The sequence below is a fragment of the Ailuropoda melanoleuca genome, chromosome 4 (assembly GCF_002007445.2).
Source record: "Ailuropoda melanoleuca isolate Jingjing chromosome 4, ASM200744v2, whole genome shotgun sequence".
Classification (NCBI taxonomy): domain Eukaryota; kingdom Metazoa; phylum Chordata; class Mammalia; order Carnivora; family Ursidae; genus Ailuropoda; species Ailuropoda melanoleuca.
The window spans coordinates 59,490,857-59,513,262 of NC_048221.1; the positions used below are offsets into that span (position 1 = coordinate 59,490,857).

The 22,406-nt window shown below is 42.6% G+C and overlaps 1 protein-coding gene across 2 annotated transcripts in view; it reads right to left on the bottom strand.

Moving 5' to 3' along the window:
* Positions 1-2,732: 2,732 nt before the first annotated feature.
* Positions 2,733-22,406, bottom strand: part of LOC100466952 (sulfotransferase 1C1) — a 49,396-nt gene continuing 29,722 nt past the window's right edge. Inside the window, exons 4-9 of one of the 2 annotated variants that reach the window (XM_034658913.1) lie at positions 9,376-9,473; positions 6,231-6,357; positions 5,136-5,230; positions 3,852-3,911; positions 3,511-3,691; positions 2,733-3,272 (exon numbers count right to left, since the gene is read on the bottom strand). In XM_034658913.1, the coding sequence (XP_034514804.1) occupies positions 3,160-3,272; positions 3,511-3,691; positions 3,852-3,911; positions 5,136-5,230; positions 6,231-6,357; positions 9,376-9,473 (674 nt within the window). In that variant the 3' untranslated portion in view covers positions 2,733-3,159. The remainder of the gene's footprint in view (positions 3,273-3,510; positions 3,692-3,851; positions 3,912-5,135; positions 5,231-6,230; positions 6,358-9,375; positions 9,474-22,406) is intronic. The other variant, XM_002930285.4, reaches the window with a different exon arrangement.

A 22,406-nucleotide genomic window follows, 5' to 3' on the forward strand; every position in this document is an offset into this window, starting at 1 on the left:
CAGAGGTACATCCAGATGGGATTGGTGGAGCAGACCCTACCTCAGGACCTGGACATCCCTGCTGACCTGGGCCCTGCCTGGGCCTACATGGCTGGAAGTACCACCCATACAAGTCTCAAACAGAGGTAACCCCCCACCCCAAGTGCACACACTCTTATTGGTGGAGCTGCCCCTCGCTGTTCTTTGGGCAGCAGAAGCAGAAGCTCTGGCGATATCTAGATTTCTGGGGCTTCAGAGTGATCCCACCCAGGACCTCTGCTCTCAGCTTCCAAATGTGGGAACCTCAGTCTTCGCAAATATGGATCTGGAGCATGCCTCCAGACTCACTCATATAAGGTCCTGGCCCAGCTAAAGCAGACCCAGAAACTCAGCTGAGAGACTGGACATTTTCAGGCTGTGCGGACCCCTTCTTTGTTGATGTTGTTTTTGCAACCCTTTTAAAATAGGAAAACCCTCTTAGCTCCTGGGCATACCAAATGAATATGAATTTGGCTCAGGGGCCATAGATTACTAACCCCCCCCTTGATCTTAGACCCACAACCTAGAAGGATGAGGAAGGGGAAGGCACTGACATTGAGAGGATGGGTGCTTTTCTGAGTTAAAGTAAGCCTCTCAGAAGAAAGCTGGTCATCAAATTTTACCAGCATAAACTTGAATTCCTCCAANCCCCAAACAAAAAAAAAAAAAAAAAAAAAAAAAAAGTAGATACCAGAAAAGTTTAAGAATTTTTAAGAGTCCTTTCTCCATCATCTTTCATCAGCATTTCACATATTTGAATACAGAATATTCTAGCTTATATGGACTAAATTTGCCACAGATGTTTTGAAGTTCCATTACCAGCAAACCCTGCACAGGTTTATTATGAATGAGATGGGGAAGGGACAGAAGATATGTAGATGCAGGATAGGGAATGAGATCCTGTCCCCCGAGGGCAGGCAATGGACAGGGGAACCCGTAGAATACCTAAGAGCAAAAGAAGGGCCCAGGAGCCTGGGACAACAGGTGGCTCTGAAGGGAGGGTGGGCCTGGCAGGCTACACTCAGCTTTGGGCAGGGTCAGTTTCTGCCCAGGGCTACCTCTTGCATACAGACTTTTCCATGACAATGACACTCTGATCCAGGGCCCTCCCAGGGAAGAACTGCCTTTCTAAAGCATATTTCCACCAAGTCTTGTTATTTTTCTTTTTCTAAACATGCCAGTTAGGAAGGTTTTGAGATTTGTTAAATAATCGGACAGGATTCCTGGAATGTGATGACACCAATCTGAGTGTCCAGAGGAACAGGGTCAGCGCCGGCTGCAGCCCAGCAGGAGGTGTGGGCCGTGGGCAGGGCTCCAGGAGTGTGCTGGGGAAAGGCGGCTGGCAGGGGTGGGGACCCAAGTCCACCAGCAATGTGGACACCCACCGGCCTGTGGATTCTTAGTCTCATTCCAAGTGAGGTCATTGGATGGTGTGACCTTCTCCGATTTCTCATTCTGAAGTTTCAGGATCCCAAGGTCAGTCCCATTTCCCACAGCTGTGTATTTCTCTCCTTCCAAATGCATGGCTTCAAAGTCCCTTAACCATGAGCATTTACAATGTGATCTTGCATGCCTGTAATATATAGAGGAGTGTGTGTGTAAATGTGTAACATATGATTAGAATAAAAATTATTTTAAATGTATCCATGTGGTTTATTTTATCCTGTCTTTCCTCAGAGCAGCTCAGCACTCTGCACAAATCCTGTATTAGCTTATTTGTCATTCTTCTTAATGATTTTCATGCTTACCTTAGAAAGTAGAACGCAAGCAGGGCTTCTTTTGTTCCTGGGTGGGGTTGCTATTTTCCTCTATCTTATGATTTAGTAGCACTGGAAAGCACCACTCCCACAAGCTGCACCTTCCTGACATTCTTTTAAAATAATACACTGCTCTTCTCACTACTTGTGTAAATGAAGCTAGATGTTTTCTTGAGACAGGTTTTAATAAAAAAAAAGAAGCAGAATATGATTACATGTGTAGCTGAATAAATTTGGCAATTCTGACGATTTTGCTAAGAGCTTCTTTTTAAGAAGCATGAAGTGTGATCCTTCCAGAGATGTGCAGTTAAGATTTTCTTAAAGTGCATGTGGTGCTGGTATTTTATTTTATTTGGGAGAGGGGAGACTAATTTAAGGATTTTTTCCCCCTTTCTAAGAAGCCCATCTAAATTATAAATTGTTTTCTGCCTTCCAGCCTTCTGTTGGCCTCAGAAGTGAACTGTTTCCCGCTCTGGCCTTTCTCTGTGGTCTTGAGACCAGATCCAGCTTGAGATCGCCTGAATCAGGCACAGCTCACTAGCACCATCTGTGACTCATAACCTAATACTTCCGCGAGCTAGGCCATCCTGTGTGTCTCACTCTTAACAGTCAAGGTTAAACCCTGGTTCCCCTTACACATTCTCCATAGTGTTCACTTTTCCTCTGCTCTTCATTCCCTTTCTCTTATGCTGAATTTCTACTCTTATTTATTCCTTCTTCATGAATTCTGCATCTGGAAAGCCAAACTCTTGTGAGCTAGTGATAGGGTTATATCATGTGTCTTTCGCATCCCACCATCCCTTCACGTGGTCATACCAGAAACCCCACAGCACTGGAGGGAACAAGGGGGGGGGGCATCAGTATCAACTTGAAACTTACAAAATTAGCATGGATGTCTCAAATAAAAGGGACAAAGACAAAAAACAAAAAAAACAAAGACCCTGGCCAGAATTCTTATTTGCAGAAGACAAGGACTTTTTAATATTTAAGATGATAAAAAGTATTCTGGATTCCTTGGTTTATATTTCTGCTCTTGAATTTACTACCGTGTAAGATACTGTGTAGTAGCCAGAGATTGTAATCTTTCTTTCCCCTACATCACTGCATGGTGCCTAGATTAGTGTTACACAAGAGATAGGTGTCTATGTGAATGATCATGTAATTTAATTTTAAAATTCTACCCAGGATTTGATTTCATCAAACTTCTACTCAGGATTTGATTGTATTTGGATGAAGTATATCATAGTGGCATAGAATCTATGGCTAGTGTAGGAAAGGTCAGGATTAGAGGACAGGTGTGGTAGTTTTAAGTATCCTTGATTATGAGGCTCAAACGTCTAAAATCTAGGAAGGAGGTCCTGACTGGTAGATTACTCTGTTGCCGTCAGATCTCTGTGCGGAAGGTCAGGGTGCTCCCTGCCATCTTCTTCTGGTAGTCCTTGTCAAATTCTTCATTCTGGGCCACAGTGAAATAGTTCTTCCAATCCCCAGGCATTCCTGAAACAAGGCAAAGTCTCAGAGGTTGCCACAGGAGTACAGAGAGGAGGGAGCACGCATCTTTGGAGCCAGCACAAGAATGGGGAGGGGGGAAAGAGCAAGTTTACCTCTGAAAAATTATGCAGTAGTGTCATTGACAGGATTGAATAATGGGGTATGAAACATTACTGGAAAATCTAAGTGGATCGTGGGTACTACAGAGTCCAATCTGGCATTTGAGAATATAAATCTTACATACCTTTCCTTATAAAAGGGGAGATAGATTGGTCCATGAGGACAGTAGGCAAAGTGCTGTAGTTGGCCATTGGGTTTTGCTTCATTACATCGAAGGAGGTGTGATAGATGATTTTATTCAGGACTTCTTCTGGCATTTCTTTCTCTAGGAACTTCAATATCTTCTGAATTTCCCGCTTCGGGTCCTACATGTAGAACAGTTATGCAAAGCAAATAAATTTGGGCTTTCTATTAGGGATGACATTCTGTTTGGACAAACGGTATTTGGGAGGAATGAGTTAAGCGGTCAGTTCAAATATATTCAGCAAGTATCCCTTAGGTGATGACTATGTGAAGGCACTGTACCATTTCAGGTGCTGTCATGACACAGAGATGAGAGCTGTTCTTGCCCTCAGGAGGCTCACCCTGCAAAAAGGGGATAAATGTAGACATAACTAACTGTAAAACCTCACCCAGAAAACATGCTGCTCGCGCACAGAGAGTGTCATGAGATTTGTTGAAAGGAACAATTATGTCTCCTGGTAGAGATCAGGAGAGGTTGTATAGAGGAGGAAAAATTTTGCAGGTGAAGCACAGTATGACATACTCTAGTTATTTGAACTATAAAAAATGGCAAAAGAGCCTGTGAGTTTAATAGAAAGTCAGTAAGGGGATGAATACAAGGGATCTCCTGATGTGGGGCTCGATCCCATAATGCCGGGATCACACCCTGAGCCGAAGGCAGACGCTTAACCGCTGTGCCACCCAGGCACCCCATGGTTATTTCTGATCAAAGAGTTGTGGAGAAGGAGCTATAGCTTTTTTTTTTTTTAAAGATTTATTTATTCACTTGAGAGAGAGAGAGAGGGCAAGGGGAAGGTCAGAGGGGGAGAAACCTCAAGCAGAGACCCTCTGAGTGCAGAGCTGGACACAGGCCTCGTTCCCATGACTCATGAGATCATGACCTGAGCTGAAACCAAGAGTTGGACACTCAACTGACTGAGCCACCCAGGTGCCCCAGGGAGCTATAGTTTTTTATTGGATTTCTCAGCATTGGCATAATAAGCAGTTTGTAATTCTAGGATACTAATCCCCGGGGTCATGAGAGTGAATTTGTCATGCTTCTCATACACAGTGACTTGAGAAGGAGAAATCTGTCCTCTGTCACAGTATGTGGGACCAATTCTGCTAATGTTTATATGGATTAAATTTTGTGATGTGGGTCTGGGGTGTGGAACAGGGAGAAGGAAACTGTCCCTGAGCATTCACTGAACACAACTAGGCACTTTACAAATGTGACCTCATAAATCCTTATAATAATTTTGTGAGATACAAAATGAGATAACACCCATATTGTAGGTGAAGACACATGGTTCATGAGTGTCAGGATTAATTCAACTATAAAGACATGTGGTATTTCCTGAGAGGGAAGGATCTTCTGGAAATTGTGAACTGAAGCAAAGAAAATTGAGAAGAGCAGAAAAGTAGTTAGAACTTTTGAGGATAAAACTGAGTTGAAAAGAGTGTCATGGAGAGAAAGGACTTGCACCAAAGGCTCTTCTGTGGGCAAGCCCAAATTCCAGGGTCCCAAATGTGGTTTGCTGCACTGGAGAACATGGTGGGTCTGATGGGGATTGTACTGCCTCTCACCTCCTTCATGTCCTCATAGAAGAGGTAGAGAATACGGTGCTGGTCTTTCACATCCCACCATCCCTTCACATGGTCATACCAGGAACCCCACAGCACTGGAATGAACAGGGGAGGGGGGGCATCAATATCAACTTGAAACTTACAAAATGAGCATAGATGTCTCAAATAAAAGGGACAAAGACAAAGAAGAAAAAGACCCTGGCCAGAATTCTTATTTGCAGAAGACAGGGACTTTTTAATTTTTAAGGAGATGATAAAAAGTATTTTGGATTCCATGGTTTATATTTCTGCTCTTGAATTTACTACCATATAAGATACTGTGTAGTGACCAGGAATCATAATTTTTCTTTCCCCAACATCACTGCATGGTGCCTAGATTAGTGTTATGCAATAAATACTGTCTCCTACTGGGCTGATTTTAATTCTGAAAAATCTATAATTACCAGGTATTTGGGCACCTTTACTCTCTGTAATGGTGACTGGGAGGAAGGGAGGTGCCCTGGGTGTCTTTTGTTGGCCCTGACAAATCCATTCTGCACCCTCCTCCACCCTGCAAGTTTGACCTCTATGGCCTGTGTCAATGGGCTCTTTTGCACTCAGGCTTCCACCTGGGATTTGCCAGCAAAAGGCACTGAGAGGCTTTTGGAGGCAGGATGAGAGTGAGAAGGGTGTGTTTATTTCCCTGATGTCCTTCCTGTTGGCGCACTGTGGTGGACTCTTTCCCCTACTGGAGGTCTCATTTCCTGTTAAGGGGCCTTGTCCTTTCATTAGGTGGCAATGTCTCCCTGCTGGTGTTCACCCCAAAACACTGCACTATCACCTGTTGGTTTCTTTAAACTCTGCCTGTAGCTTTCTAAATAGTCTCTTTTTTTTTGTTATACAAATTTTTTTTGATGTAAATTTCGATGATTCATTAATAGTCTCTTAACTAAATTCTCCCCAAATGATCCAGTTTCAATGTGCCATCCACATCTTCCCATGACCTTGATGACCACAATCATTCAATGAAAACCATTCTTTTCTGATGTTAGTAGTGAACAAGGAAATGTGAAGAACGAATGAGGAAACATGAACACATAATTTCCTTTTATTCACCTTTTCCAGCTTTGAATGCCTCAATATACTCTTCCCATGTACCAGGGTCAGGCATCATTCTAGTCATTCTTGAGAAATGGTAGTAGGACACCAGAAGGTCCTTTGGATTTCTAGCCACATAGATAATCTGAAATCAACCAGCAAGGGAATTGAGACAGACAGCAAACAAAACAGAGAAATGTTACTTCTCAGTGCAGAGGACCGTGTTATTAGAAGAATCTTAGACTATCCTATTTGTGTAACTGAACATGCATGCATTTTCTGTGAGCATGGTGACCACATCTTCCAGTCTGCCCAGACAGAATTCCAATGTATGTCTGTGGTCTTAGATAATGATTAGGAGCATGCCCCCCCTCTCAAAAGTATCCCGTTTTGCAGGATAAATACTACAGTCGCCCTAACTATGATATTTCTGAAGGCTAACGAGGCCACTGTGGTATTTTTCATTGTGTGAAAGGTAGGTCCTCCTTGGCTTGCACTAAGCAAGGACTCTAACTAGGTTCTTGCACAGGAAGTAGCTAAAGCAGTCAGCTGTCTAGTCTAGTGTCTTCTGTACATGATGAACTGCAGCCTTACAGATGAATGATCACTTTTACTTTTCTTGTGATAAGATTGTAGGACCTTTGAGAGCAGTGCTAAGTCTCCCTTTGGAACTGCTTATGATGATTCTTCTCATTGGAAAAGCAGGGTTGTGGTGTGGCTGGGGAGAGCTGACCTCTTGTCTTCTTGTCCTGTGGTTCCATGCCCCCCTGTGCTGCTGCGTGCATTCTCAGCAAAGCCAGGGAGGAGGAGCACATTAATGGTTTCTCAAGCATTTTCCCATGTCTCGCTTAACAGAATTTCTGTGTCCAACAGAACGATTTACCCAGTGACATTTACTCTCAGGCAATTGTCCCAGGCCCTTGTTTTCCCTACTGCCTTTCCATAGATTGCTGCCTTATAGGAACATGGATCAGGCCTGTTTCTCTGCCCCTTTTCCTACTGCTCGATTTTTCTCTGATATTTATGAGAGCATATAGGGAACCAAAAACTGACACAACTGCACCATCTTGTCATAATGTAAATGTATTTCTTTCTTTTTTTTTTTTGGTTTTATTTATTTGAGAGAGAGAGAGAGAGCAGAAGCAGGGGGAGGAAGAGGCAGAGGGAGAAGCAGACTCCCCACTAAGCAGGGAGGAGATGTGGGGCTTGATCCCAGGACCTGAGATCATGACCTGACCTGAAGGCAGATGCGTAACTGACTGAGCCTCCCAGGTGCCCCTGTAAATGTATTGCTTAATGTTTGTGTTAATTATTGCTTTTTTTAAGCCTAATTGTGAAGGGACAGTCTGGGCTAGACAGGAGCATATTCAGTGTGCTTGTGGTGGGAGTCAGATGACTGGGTGTGACTTAATGTCCAATACGTTTTCTGCTGATCCATCTGTGTGAGTCCCCTATGGCTGCTATAACAAATTCCCACAGATGAAGTGGCTTAAAACAGTAAGAAATTTATTCTCTTATGGTTCTGGAGGCTAGATTTCACTAGGCTCAGGTCAAGCTGTTGGCAGGGGTGGTCCCTTTGGTGATGTTAAGGGAGAATCCCTTCCCTTGTTGTTGCTAGTATCTGGAAGCCACCTGTATTCCTTGGCTCTTGATCCAATCCCTGGCTTCACTTGTCACATCTCCTACTTCTTCCTCTGATCTTCTTGCTTCCCTCTTATAAGGAACCTTGTGATGATATTTAGGGTCCATCTAGATAATCCAGGATAATCTTCCATCTCAAGATCCCCAACTTAATTACATCTGCAGAGCCCATTTTACCGTATAGGGTAGCATTCAGTTTCTGCTGATTAGGACACGAATATCTTTAGGGGATGGTTATTTAGCTCACCACTGCACCATAAAATGAAAATCTTGGGCTAAGCTCTCTAAGGTCACTTCCTACTCAAATAATCCACAATTCTGAGGAGATAAAGGGAGGCGCTATCATTGAGATTTTTACATTTTTAGAAGGCCTGATTTTACAAAAAGAAGGTACTAATATGATGATTGACAAGATGTTATTGTGTCTTCTGACATTGAGTCTACAATATCATTTGGAAATAATATTGCTTCTTGAGCAATAGTCACATATAAGTGAAGTTACCTATCTGTGTGTATAAAGCAGGAAGTTTTCACAAATCAAGGTGACCTGGATGTAATCTCAGGGAAGCAGTTCAAGAATGGGATAGCATTTTGATCTATGGAATCCTATTCAGTTGTATCGTACCTTGTTTGGAGATGGGCAAGATGAAGAGCTGGTGACTCAGAAAAGCCCAGAAAAAAGAGAGTAAAAAACAATCACTTGCACTGTGTATCTGAATACTGCATGGAGCTGAGAGTGTTTTGGCTAACAGACTTGACCCTTATAGTTTCCTTGGTAAGGGTTCAGTGTGGGTTTCTAAAGCAGCTTGCTCACAGAGATAAGACATGCTGGTCTAGCTGATCCAAGCATTTGATTCTGCTGGATGGGTACAGTTTTCATGGCAAATTTATAAATTATAAATTTATTTGACTTATATTCCATAAGTCATTGACTTTAAGACTCACCGATGAAGCAGATATCAAAAAGAAATACTCGTATATATGATGTACATTACATATTGAACCTGAATTTGGAAGTGTCAAAGTAAATGAAAAATTTTGAAAATGGAGGACATAGAGGTGTAACAGTTCCTGGGAGCTTGCTCCATGAGATATCCTCTAAGGGTGGCTAATATAGTATCATCCTCCTTTGTCTTTCTCTACCTTTCTTTACACAGTTTTCCCTAAACAAATCCCTTTTATGTCTTCCTTGGCCTTGGCTTTTGCTTCTTAGATGATCTGAACCAATAGCCTTTTTCAGAAAAGATGTGGTTTGTTCCATGACTGTTTTTGGCTATGGCTTAATTGGCAACCAACCAGAATGATTTAGTCTGAAAACTTCCTGGTATGTACCCACAAATAATGTTTTGAAGGAAGGCTGGATCCATGATGGAGTATATGGGAATGTGGGAGTAATGCCACCATCTGCCCTATAGCTCCATTGGATATTTGTCTTTCAATATCTTTGATTGTTTCTACTTAGATGGAGACATTGTCTGTCCACACTGACCAAAACTGGGTTTGAAAAGTTGGTTTTTCTTACCTTTGAATTTTCTTTCCAGAAGGAAGGTGGCAGCAACTGAACAGGCAGGTGAGTCTTCATAGTTCTAGGAGAAGGCATTTTGTTGGCTAGATCCAGACCTGGGAAAGAAGGGCACACATTTAGCTGAACACTTCTCATCAGCTCCACGAATTCAATATTATAGTTTTGTCAAATATCTGATATGAGGTTTACAAATAGCTGGCTCTGCCTGAAATTATGGTTTTATATGTCTAAATACTTCCCTCCTGATGACACTGACACATTTACTATCCATTCAGATAGAGGAAAGCACTAATAAAATACTGGAAACCACTGAGGCAACAGTCCTCTACTTATTTGCTGGGTATTGGTTATACTTGTGTGGGAAGATGAAGATGCTTTGGGAGGTATGAGGTTGGTGCAACTATGACCCCAATGAGCACTTGGATATTTTGTCCTTTGGGGTTTTCTATTATTGCAATGGGGAGTAGATTAAGGCAGCTGGAGAAGAGCTGGCATCCTTCTTAAGGGAGGTGGGTTATTGGCCAGCTCTGCAAGGTTAGCAGTCCCACATAAATAGCTTCAGACTTCTTTTAACCTTTACTTTCCAGGCCAAGAACTGCAACAGCCACCAGTCACATACCAGGACTGTGCTCTGTGCTGAGGTGTATTTTCAGATGAAAAATTGAGCCTTACAGTGGTCAAGTAATTTCTCCAAGTTAGTAAATGTGACAGCAAGGACTGGAAATCAGTTAGTCTGTGGTAAGGAAAGCCATAGAGGGGAAGGACAAAGAGATTTTGTGGAAAGCAGCAGACAAGGAACAACTGGATAAATCACAGATAAAATCCTTCTTGGACATAGAACGTCCAAAGCTGAGTGTTAAAATACCAAGTACCGGGGCATGTGGATAGCTCAGGCAGTTAAGCGTCTGCTTTCAGCTTAGCTCATGATCCCAGGGTCCTGGGATTGAGCCCCACGTCAAGCTCCCTGCTCTGTGGGGTGTCTGCTTCTCTCTCTCCCTTTGCCCCTCTGCCTCCCCCTGCTTGTGCTCGCTCTCTCTTGCTCAAATAAATAAATAAATAAAATCTTAAAAAAAACTCACAACCAAATACAGACTGGGATTTGGCCACACACATCATCAAACTCAGAGGTGGGGCTTGCAAGTGAGGCAGAGTAACAACCTTGGTTGGAGAAGCACAGCTTCAGGTGGAGAATCAAATATATAGAGAAGGGAAGGCACCCCCTAGAAACCCAGCAGTGATGGGAAAGAAGGAAGTAAGAGGAAGAAAATTAATATTCCTGCAGAAAGAAAAGAAATAGCCTGCTAATTCCTCCTACCCCCCAACCACCAATACCACCTGTAAACAAAACTGCACAGTGGAGGACAGACTGGACAGAAAAGGGTGATTTCAAACTAGGAACTATGGCAATGAAATGAATACAAACAGAAAAAAGCAGGTCTCATGAATACAAAACTGCTAGAAAAACCAGAAAAGGCAAATCAAGGCCTTTAACCTGATGAAAAGTGTAGCCCCAAACGTAACTACAAACCTAAACAAAATTGTAACATGACACTACAAACTTAATTAAATAGTCAAAACAAACATTTGGGAATACAAACAAGTAACTCAGAAATACAAATATTAAGAGCCAAAATAAACCCCCCTCCACACACACATAAAAGAGGGACCGGACAAAAGAAAAAGATTTGATGGAACTCAGGAGAGAAATAGAAGACACAATAGCTTAAGAAGTGAAGATTAATTCATAAGATTGACAGTGAAGGATAGGTTTGAAAGAAAATTTAATAAAAGGAGTTGAAGAAAAGCAAGAGATAACCAAGCAATGGGCAGTGAGGAAATGAAGTAAAAAGGGTCAGAGAGAAGGTGTCTGAGCTGGAAGACAGGTGCAGTGGCTCTAATGTGGGCATAAACTGCAGTTCTTGAGAAGAAAATGAAAACATGAAATAGAACTAATATTTAAATCTGCAATCTGAACAAACTTTCTGGAAAAGAAGACTTGAATTTGCCTCTGTTGAGATTTTATCTTAACTAGTCCATAATATTGCTGCCTTGTCATCCATTCTGTGTGACCAAGTGTCCTGCAGGGTCCTTGAACTGACCCTGCCCCTCCTGCAGGTCATGCACCAGCTGCCCAACAGCCTGCAGAGATTCCCCAGTGGCCCTGGGATCAACAGTCTCCCCCACCTCCCAAGGCCTTCCCCTTGAGCCCTCCCTTAGATAAGACCCCTGCAGAACTTACCAAAACACTGCTCCTTTTGGTTTGAATTGACCAATTCAGACTTAGTCAAGAAACCCCCAAAATTTCCACCTGTAGACCCTAGTAAGGGCATGTGCCCCAGGTCCTGTCTCTCTGCCTGCACCCTGTCTCGACCTTCCTGTTTGGCCCCTTGAGTCATGCCCTGTACTTCCAATAAGACCTGGGAGTAGTAAACCTCTCTATTTCAATTCCCTGTGGTTTTTTTTCTTAAACTGAGGTTCACCAGCCCACAAAGTCACAATTGGCTTCACAAGCAGGATGGATTGAATCAGTTTGCCTTTGATAATGAGGAATGCATGTTAGCTGCAAATAGCTTACCTTTTTAATAATAATTTTTTATTATGTTATGTTAGTCACCATACTGTATATCCTTAGTTTTTGATGTAATGTTCCATGATTCATTATTTGCGTATAACACCCAGTACACCATGCAACACGTGCCCTCCCTAATACCCATCATCAGCCTATCCCAATCCCCCATGCCCCTCCCCTCTGAAGCCCTCAGTTTGTTTCCCAGAGTCCACAGTCTCTCATGGTTCATTCCCCCTTCTGTTTACCCCCCTTCATTCTTTCCTTCCTTCTCCTACTGATCTTACTATTTCTTATGGTCCGTAAATGAGTGAAACCATATGATAATTGTCTTTCTCTGCTTGACTTATTTCACTTAGCATAATCTCCTCCAGTCCCATCCGTGTTGCTACAAAAGTTGGGTAATCATTCTTTCTGATGGCTGAGTAATATTCCATTGTATATATGGACCACATCTTCTTAATCCAGTCATCTGTTGAAGGGCATCTCGACGCCTTCCACAATTTGGCTATTGTGGACAATGCTATGAACATTGGGGTGCATATGGCCCTTCTTTTCACTACGTCTGTATCTTTGGGGTAAATACCCAGTAGTGCAATTGCTGGATCACAGGGTAGCTCAATTTTTAAATTTTTAAGGGACCTCCACACTGTTTTCCAAAGTGGCTGTACCAACTTGCATTTCCACCAACAGTGTAAGAGAGATCCCCTTTCTCCACATCCCCTCCAGCATTTGTTGTTTCTTGCCTTGTCAATTTTTGCCATTCTAACTGGCATAAGGTGGTATCTCAATGTGGTTTTGATTTGAATTTCCCTGATGGCTAATGATTTTGAAGATTTTTTCATGTGCCTGTTAGCCATTTGTACGTCTTCATTGGAAAAGTGTCTGTTCATATCTTCTGCCCATTTTTTGATTTGATTATTTGTTTACTGTGTATTGAGTTTGAGAAGCTCTTTGTAGATCTTGGATACTAGTATTTTATCTGTAGTGTCATTTGCAAATATCTTCTCCCATTCCGTGGGCTGCCTCTTAGTTTTTTTGAGTGTTTCCTTGGCTGTGCAGAAGCTTTTTATCTTGATGAAGTCCCACAAGTTCATTTTTCTTTTGTTTCTCTTGCCTTTGGAGATATGTCATGAAAAAAGTTGCTGTGGCTGATGTGAAAGAGGTTGCAGCCTATGTTGTCCTCTATGATTTTGACGGATTCCTGCCTCACATCGAGGTCTTTCATTCATTTGGAGTTTATCTTTGTGTATGATGTGAGATAATGGTCAAGTTTCATTCTTAAGAAATTGATTATTTAAACAGACCAGTTAATTATGAAGAGGTTGAAGCAGTGATCAAAAACCTCCCCAAAAATGAGTCCAGGGCCTGATGGATTCCCTGGGAATTCTACCAAACACTCAAGGAAGAAATAATACCTATTCTCCTGAAGCTGTTTCAAAAAATAGAAACAGAAGAAAACTACCAAACTCATTCTATGAGGCCAGTAGTACCTTGATCCCCAAACCAGGCAAAGACCCCATCAAAAGGGAGAATTACAGACCAATATCTCTGATGAACATGGATGCCAAAATCCTCAACAAGATCCTAGCTAGTAGGATCCAACAGTACATTAGAAGGATTATCCAACATGACCAAGTGGGATTCATCCCTGGGATGCAAGGGTGGCTCAACACTTGCATTCGGTCAGTATGATAGATCATATCAACAAAAAGAGTCAAGAACCATATGATCCTCCCAACTGATGCAGAAAAAGCATTTGACAAAATACAGTATCCTTTCCTGATTAAAACCCTTCAGAGTATAGGGATAGAGGCTACATTCCTCAATTTCATAAAAACCATCTATGAAAAGCCTACAGCAAATATCATTCTCAATGGGGAAAAGCTGGAAGCCTTTCCCTTAAGATCAGGAACACGACAAGGATGCCCACTCTCACCATTATTATTCAACATAATACTAGATGTCCTTGCAACAGCAATCAGACAGGAAAAAGGGATAAAAGGTATTCAAATCAGCAAAGAAGAAGTAAAACTGTCTCTCTTTGCAGATGACATGATACTCTATATGGAAAACCCAAAAGAATCCACCCCCAAAGTACTAGAAGTTATAGAGCAATTCAGTAATGTGGCGGGATACAAAATCAATGCTCAGAAATCAGTTGCATTTCTATACACGAACAATGAGACTGAAGAAAGAGAAATTAGGGAATCCATCCCATTTGCAATAGCACCAAAAAGCATATGTTATCTCCGAATTAACTGAACCAGAGACGTAAAGGATCTAGAAACTACAAATCACTCTTGAAAGACATCGAAGAAGACACAAAAAGATGAAAAAATATTCCACGCTCATGGATCAGAAGAATTAACATAGTTAAAATGTCTATGCTACCCAGAGCAATCTACACTTTCAATGCCATCCCGATCAAAATACCAATGACATTTTTCAAAGAACAAAGGAATAAACTACCCTTATATTTGTGTGGGACCAGAAAAGGCCTCGAATCGCCAAGGAATTTTTGAAAAGGAAAAACAAAGCTGGGGGCATCACGTTGCCGGGTTTCAAGCTATACTACAAAGCTGTGATCACAAAGACAGCATAGTACTGGCACAAAAACAGACCCATAGACCAATGGAAACAGAATAGAGAACCCAGAAATGGATCCTCGGCTCTTTGGGCAACTAATCTTTGATAAAGCAGGAAAAAACATCCAGCGGGAAAAAGACAGTCTCTTCAATAAATGGTGCTGGGATATTGGACAGCTATATGTAAATAGCTTATTGACTGGCTTTCTCAGGTGGGTAATCCATTGGGGAGCAGTCCATTGCCTACTGGAATTGGTTGTACTACTTTGTGCTACTGCATGCTGTCTATTCAGAGGGATGCCCCAAGTTCCCATCCCAAAAGTTCAAGCTCCACAAAAAGCAACGAGAGTTCTCTCAAACCTCAAGAATTTTGCTAATTGGAGCTGGTTTGAGGATCTATAGATGTGTTTTCCATTTATTAATCCCCAGGATGTACCTGCAATGGGTGTGAGATTTTGGGTCTGATTCTCAGCTCTTAGCACAGACCCAGGTGCTGACTGTTAGGGACAACTGGCTAAGATTTTGGCAAGGTCCTATTGCCGTGAGTTAACAGTGGGGAACATATAAGTTGCAAACATTGCCCAAGTGTGGGACTAGATAAAGTTGCATTGCTCCTAGGAGGAGAGGCAGACTCTCCTGACCTGATTGGCTTTACTTGTGGGAGGCACTAGGACTCTTGAGTTCTAACCTGGATGATACGGATGCCCTCACTGGAGAAGTAATGGGCCCTTGAAAAGGCAAGAGTGGCTGGGGCCTGTGGTCCCTCTGTCACTGCATATCTTGCTGCGGTGGCACCTTGTCCCCTGACCCAATGGGGTATCATGGGTTCCACTCCTGGTGTGTAGTGGCACAAAATCTAATGGCCTAATACAAATGACCTGAACACCTGCTGCCTGCACCAACTAAAATGTCCAAGGAAATCAGTAAGCTCCCCACTAAATGTAAAGCACTCATAAACATGGCGTGGGCATTGATCAGTGTCGAGGTATACCAACATGCCAAGGCACTGGTTCTATACTCTTGGGGCCTAGAGGCCAGCCTGAAAGATCCTGCCACCATTAGGCTAGTGGAAGATGACCCCAAACCCAATGAGGTGGATTGGGACACCCTGTAGCAGGAAGCAGCTAGCATTGGCCACTGGGAATGTCTGCCACAGTGACAATTCACAGGGTCAAATCTGGGTGGGGGCGGTAGTAGAGAATTAGAAACCAAAATTTGAAATTTACACGTCTTAAGGTTAAAAATATTTTATTTTTTAAATTTTTTTATAATAATATTTTTTAAATTATATTATGTTAGTCACCATACAGTACATCCCTGGTTTTTGATGTAAAGTTCCATGATTCATTAGTTGCATGTAACACCCAGTGCACCATGCAATACGTGCCCTCCTTACTACCCATCACCAGCCTATCCCATTCCCCCACCCCCTCCTCTCTGAAGCCCTCAGTAATATTTTAAAAGACTCTAGAGCAGGAGGGAGGAAAATGACTGGCTGTTGAGAGTGTTTAATACTGGCTCTGAGCTACTACTCAACCCTTCAATATGAGTCAATTAGCCAGTATTTACAAGAATCCCCAAATGCTTAACCTTTTAAAAGACCCCCAATGAGCACTGGGTGTTATATGCAACTAATGAATCGTTGAACACAACATCAAAAACTAATGGTGTAGTATATGCTGGCTAATTGAACATAATAATAAAAAAATAATCAAAGAAAACTAAAAAAAACTTTGCAAATACCAAAATAATTAAGTAACTAAGTAACTAACTAACTAAATAAAAGACCCCCAAAGCCTGAAGGTCAAATTCTGGAGACTACAGGTGACCCAACCTCCAACCCATGAGGGACAATCCCAGGACTAATTCAACCAGAGTTAAAGCAAAAGCTGCAGCCATGGATGATCTCAGTGTCATAGTTGGGATTTCTAATCACAAGGGAGAATCCAAACCCAAAACCACAAGCCCTAAAGATATAGAGGGAAAATCCTGTCTTCTACCTACTTGGGTTTTTATGACTTGGCATGGAGCCTGCCTTTCTATCACAGTTATTACTGCAAAGGCTCAAAGCCAGTGGAAGATGTTGGATGAGGCCCAACTCCTTCCCCATATGATTGATATGGTCCAGTGGGTCTATCACTTCTTTGGATATAGCAACTCATTCAGATGACCTGGCTTTCATCTTCAATCACGAGAAAGCCCCAATTGACCCTGAATCTGGAGAATTCTTCTTCCAGGGAGCACCCCCTCCCTCCACTGAATGACAGAGACAAGCTTCGTTTTATGAGGACCTCCCATAATATTCAGGAGGCCATGCTGGGAATAGACATGGCAGCTCCTCATGAGGGAGATGATCCCCCAAATTCTGAAATTTTACAGCCCATAAGACATACCCCCCAAAAGACATGCCCACAACCTCAAGGGCAGCCTGTGGGTGCCAACACCTTTCCCACCACCTGTTCCTGTAGCCCCCATTCCGGTCCCAACAGGCAGCAACATCCAAGATGGTCCTAAATAACACAGGGCTTTATCTTAGCAGTACTGCCAGCTGGGGGTCCCCAGTGATCTTATATCTGGACAGTTCTGGCACAAGCTTCTCTCAAAAACTAGTGATTATCTTGAAACAGAGCCCAATCTCAATGGCCCAGATGCTTGCAGGGGGTGCCAAAGCTCTTTCTGCCCCAAACAACGTCACTGACCTGTAGGCCAGACAAACCGCCAGAGCATTATCCTAGAACTGAACAGCTGCAGGAGCTTGTCATCTCCTGGGGACAATTGCCTATTCATGACCCTGGTAGTCTACAGGGACAAAGCCAGTAACCACACATTCTTGGCTCTGTTAAACATCAGAGCCCAAGTCATAGTAATTCCAGGTAATCCTTTTAAATTCCCCAAAAAACCTCCTATAGCCTATAGTCAGAGCAGTAAAACCACAAAGGGAGTACAAATAAAGTTGGATATGCCTATTGGCACCCTATTTCCAAAACAGTCTCCAGTGGTGGTGGCCTTCCTGGCTCTCTTTTTTTCCTATTATAGATATGGATGCCCTTGCCTCATGACATGCCTGGTGGAATAAAGAAAAATTCTGGATTTCTCATAGGACCTGCCAAATTGGAGCCTTCCATTTGGTTCCCATTTGCCCCCCCCAATTGCCTCTTCCAGGAAAAACACTAAATACACCACAGTATTGACTCAAGCAAGGTACACAGGGCCTTTGGTCTGTCATTAGAGATATGCTTGACACTGGGGTCATTAGGCCCAACACATCACACTCTGATAGCCTAATCTGGCCAGTGTGAAAACTGGCCACCAATGAATGGAGATTAACAATTGACTATCGAAACTTAAATGCACACATTTCTGCTATTAAGGCTCCCATTCCCAATATTATAGAGATGGTAGATGACATCCAAAAAACTTAGGGTCCTTACTTTACTATCTTAGAGTTAGCTAATATGTTTCACTTGGTCCCAATAATGGAAGACTCACAACTTCAAATTGCTTTCAGTTTCAGTGCACCTCGAACCTTTAGTTCGCTGCCCATGGGTTATTTAAGCACCCCTGCCATTGCATATAATCTATGCAGACAAGATTTAAATTCACTCAAACCAACCTGCTGCCATCTTTGGTATTATATAAGTGACATTCTCCCTCCGGGGCCTTTTGAGGCTGCCATCCAGAAGACTTACTCCTAGTAACACATTTATAGCAGAGAGGATGGGCCATTACCCTGTATCCAATCCAAGGACCGGCAGCTTCCTTCAAGTTTTTTGGCATCAGATGGCAGCTGAGGAGTGTGAAATTCCTCTCACTATAAAACATCAACTCCTCATCAACACATTCTAAAGTTACCATTTTACTAAAGCCTATTTGTGCTGTTAGATGCAAACCAGCTTCTTTCCATTTGTGAGAACCTCACCAAACTGCCTTGTAGCTGGCACAGCAAGTATACAGCAGGCCCTGTCCTTTGGGCTCAGACTTCTGAATTGAATCAGTGGAGACATCAGATTAGGACTCGTGGAGTTTCTGGACTAAGCACAGCTTTATTTGGCTGCCCAAGGGGTCTGGACCAAAGATCTGCTCCCATTGGCAGCCTACCATCTGAGTGTCAAATTTTGGCAGCCCATTGGGCCCTTTTAAAGACAGAGACTTTCACAGCCCACACTGTTTTGCAACAAGTCCCCATCTTGCATTGGGTCAGGGATTCGACCCAGCAGAGGCTTAGTATGGCCCCTGAGGCCTCACTGTTAAAATGAAAATGGTACCTTCAAAAAAGGGCTCAATCTGATGTTAAGGGACTTTCCAGATTACAGGAGGATGTGGCTCCCCCAAACTCAGCTTCTTGCCCACTGATACTGGAAGCGCACTGGTGGCACTCCCACTGTCCTCTCTAGCAGTTTGAGAAGCTCCCCGGGACTGACTTTCTGATATGGAAAGGGAGTCAGTGTTCTTCACGTATGACAGTGCCATCACTCTACACAATGCAGCCCACTGGCAGGCCGCAACAAGTTATCCTGCTAACGGGACATCCCTAGTCAAGGAAGGCTCTCCTGGATTGGCCCAAATGGCAGAGTTGGTGGCAGTGTGCCTGGCTCTACAACAGGCTACAAAAGTGAGACTGCCAAGGGGATATATTTTACTGACTCCTGGGCTGTTAGCCAGTGCGTTTGCAGTCTGGTCTGGGTAATGGCAAAAGGATAATTTCATGATTCAGGAAAAGCCTCTCTATATGCCTCCATTTGGAGAGGGTTGGCCAATTGGAAAGGGATATGCCAATTATGGTCACTCATGACTGTACACACCTGCCAACAAATACCAGAAGCACATTATAATAACATTGCAGACTGCTTATCCAAATTACACTCTTGTTCTAAAGCCTTGAATGAGCGACTTCCCAGAATACCAGGCACAGCCCCCATATAACTATTCCTCCAGAGATGCCATGCCACTAGCAGTGTGGGCCCATCTTACACCAGGCCACAGGGGAGTGACAGCACTCACTTTCCACATGCTGGCAACCTGATCAAGGGTGGATTGTGCAATATGAGCCTCTTCTAAAAGCCCAATGGGACAAAACTTACCAAATTGATTATAAAAATTTCATTGGGTCAGATAATGATCCAGGACCAGCTACAAAGCTAAAGCCACTGGCTTTGCTCACTATTCTTGTTATGAAGTCTATTTCATTAAATCAAATTCATAAAAAGTTTTGTAGGGGATTGAAATTATAGCTCCAGGGTCAACTAGTGGAACTGTGGATCTCAGAGAGAGGAAAAGAGGTGTTCTGCTAGTGAATGCCAATCACATTAGGAAATGAAGTCCACAAAGGAATCCCAGAATCCAGTGGTCACTCTCAGTGGATACAGGCCAGGTCCCTACCCCACCATAGATGAAGAGGTTTATGAGCTCTTGCTTCAAAGCTACTACATGCCTTCTTTAGTTGGTATCCAGATTGCTTGCCTTGAAGGACACCCCACAAGCTAGTCAAATGGAAATGCTCTCCTTTATTGTGGCTAGCCTGGATAATAGGGCTGTTGGTAGATTACTGAAGCCTAACCATATCTCAGGAAATGTGCTGAAAAAAATCAGCTCGGCACACAATTGTACCAAAGGATGGCTGAGCTCCAAGGGCTGCAGGTCTTATTAGAAGGGCTTCTTTTAACATGTCACCAGGTGCGGATTCTGACCCAGAGCTCATCTCCCTCTATATGAAATGATGCTGATGGAAGTGATGCTTAAAAGAGTCATTCCATCCTTACACCTTACCTCAAGTTATATTCCAGGCTGAATGGCCCCAGTGGTGTAACCAAATCAGACCCATCTGGCTGGTAGGATTGTGCTCTAACTACCCTACCATAGTTTTAATGGAACTATCTCTGGATTGTGGAGCTCTCATCCACAAAATGTCCCTACAATATGCCTGTCAATATGCCCAGAATCTATATGCATTGTGGATGAGGTCCTCACAAAGCTTTGTCACAAACATTGTGTGCTCCATTATAAAGTGCAGCCCTTGATGATCGGATGGAGCCCACTGAGGAGAGCCCACACTTGTAGCCCCAGCCTGAGCCAGATCTCTAACACACACACTTGGAATCTAACACCAGCGGCCACCCACTCCTACTCCTCATGAATCTCTACCTGGGAAACCACCCTTTCCTGGCCCCACCACCAGAACTCCTAAAACAATTGGAAATGACTGCCCTTCAAACAGCAATACCACCCCAAGGAAAGATGAGGGAGACAATGCACCTCAACCTCACTTGACCTTGGGATCCCTACTTCTAGATTGCCTCTACACCAGGAAGTAAATGACTGGGGTGACTGTCAACACATAGGCTGAGTTGCAAAAATGCCTCCAGTTGATAGAACCTGAGGACCTCCTAGAGTTCTGCTTTTCTGAAAGCGCTATCTGCATGCCTGGAGAAATTTGCCTACAACAAAACAATTGCAAAACCATGACTGGGTCTGCTGCTGACTGCCTGGCAGCATTAGACATAATTTCGCCCTTATGGCAAGCCAAACAATTCATTCTAAACAACTCTAACCACAATATGGCACTTCCTCACAACACCCTCTTTTTTAAATTAAATTTAATTTTTTAAAAAAGATTTTATTTATTTGGGGCACCTGGGTGGTTCAGTTGGTTTAGTGTCTGCCTTTAGCTCAGGTCATTATCCTGGGGTCCTGGGATGGAGGCCCGACTCAGGCTCCCTGATCAATGGGAGGTCTGCTTCTCCCTCTCTCCTCTGCCTGTCCCCCACTCCTCCACTCATGCATGTGTGTGTGCTCTCTCTCTCTCAAATAAATAAATTTAACATTATTACAAGGCTTCATGATGAGCATCTCACAATATTTAATACTAGAACTAAATTTAAAAGGGTGAGGGGATGGGTGGAAGAACATGTAAACCTTAAAGTTTCCAACAAAGTAGAAAGAATGCAACTTAAAATTTAGCATAAGATTATTGGTGGTTGTACATGTAACAGGGAGAATAAAAAAAATTCCTTTGAAACTGGCAGATCAAGTAGTAAAAGTTTAAGTAAGAGAAAAGAGGATTAAGTGCTTATAAAGGTATTAATAATACACAGGCAACCAACCTGGTTGGTGGGGAAAAAAATCAAAGATTTCTTAAAAACAAACAAACAAACAAACAAACAAACAAAAAACTCAAAATAAAAACAAGATGGAAAAGTCCCACACGAAGGCATCCAAATTGGTAAGGAAGCAGTAAAAACTTTCATTATTTGCAGATGACTTGATACTGTATAGAGAAAACCCTAAGGACTCCACCAAGAAACAACTTGAACTGATAAATGAATTCAGTAGGGTCACAGGATACAAAATCAATAAACAGAAATCTGTTGTGTTTCTATATACTAAAAATGAATCAACAGAAAGAGAAATTAAGAAAGCAATCTGATTTGCAACTGCACCAAAAATAATAAAATATCTAGGAATAAACTTAACCAAGGAGGTGAAAGATCTGTACTCTGAAAACTACAAAACATTGGTGAAAGAAATTGAAGACAACACCCCCCCAAAAAAAAACCAGAAAGAAATTCCACGCTCATGGATTAGAAGAACAAATATTGTTAAAATGTCCCCCAAAATCTACAGATTTAGCCCTATCAAAATGCCAACTGCATTTTCCTCAAAAACAAAACAAATAATCCTAAAATTTGTATGGAACCACAAAAGACCCCGAATAGCCAAAGCAATTTTGAAAAAGAAAAACAAACCTGGAGGTATCACAGTTCTAGATTTTAAGGTATACTACAAAGCTGTAGTGATCAAAACAGTATGGTGCTGGCACAAGAATAGACACATAGATCAATGGAACAGGATGGAAAGCCCAGAATCAAACCCACAGA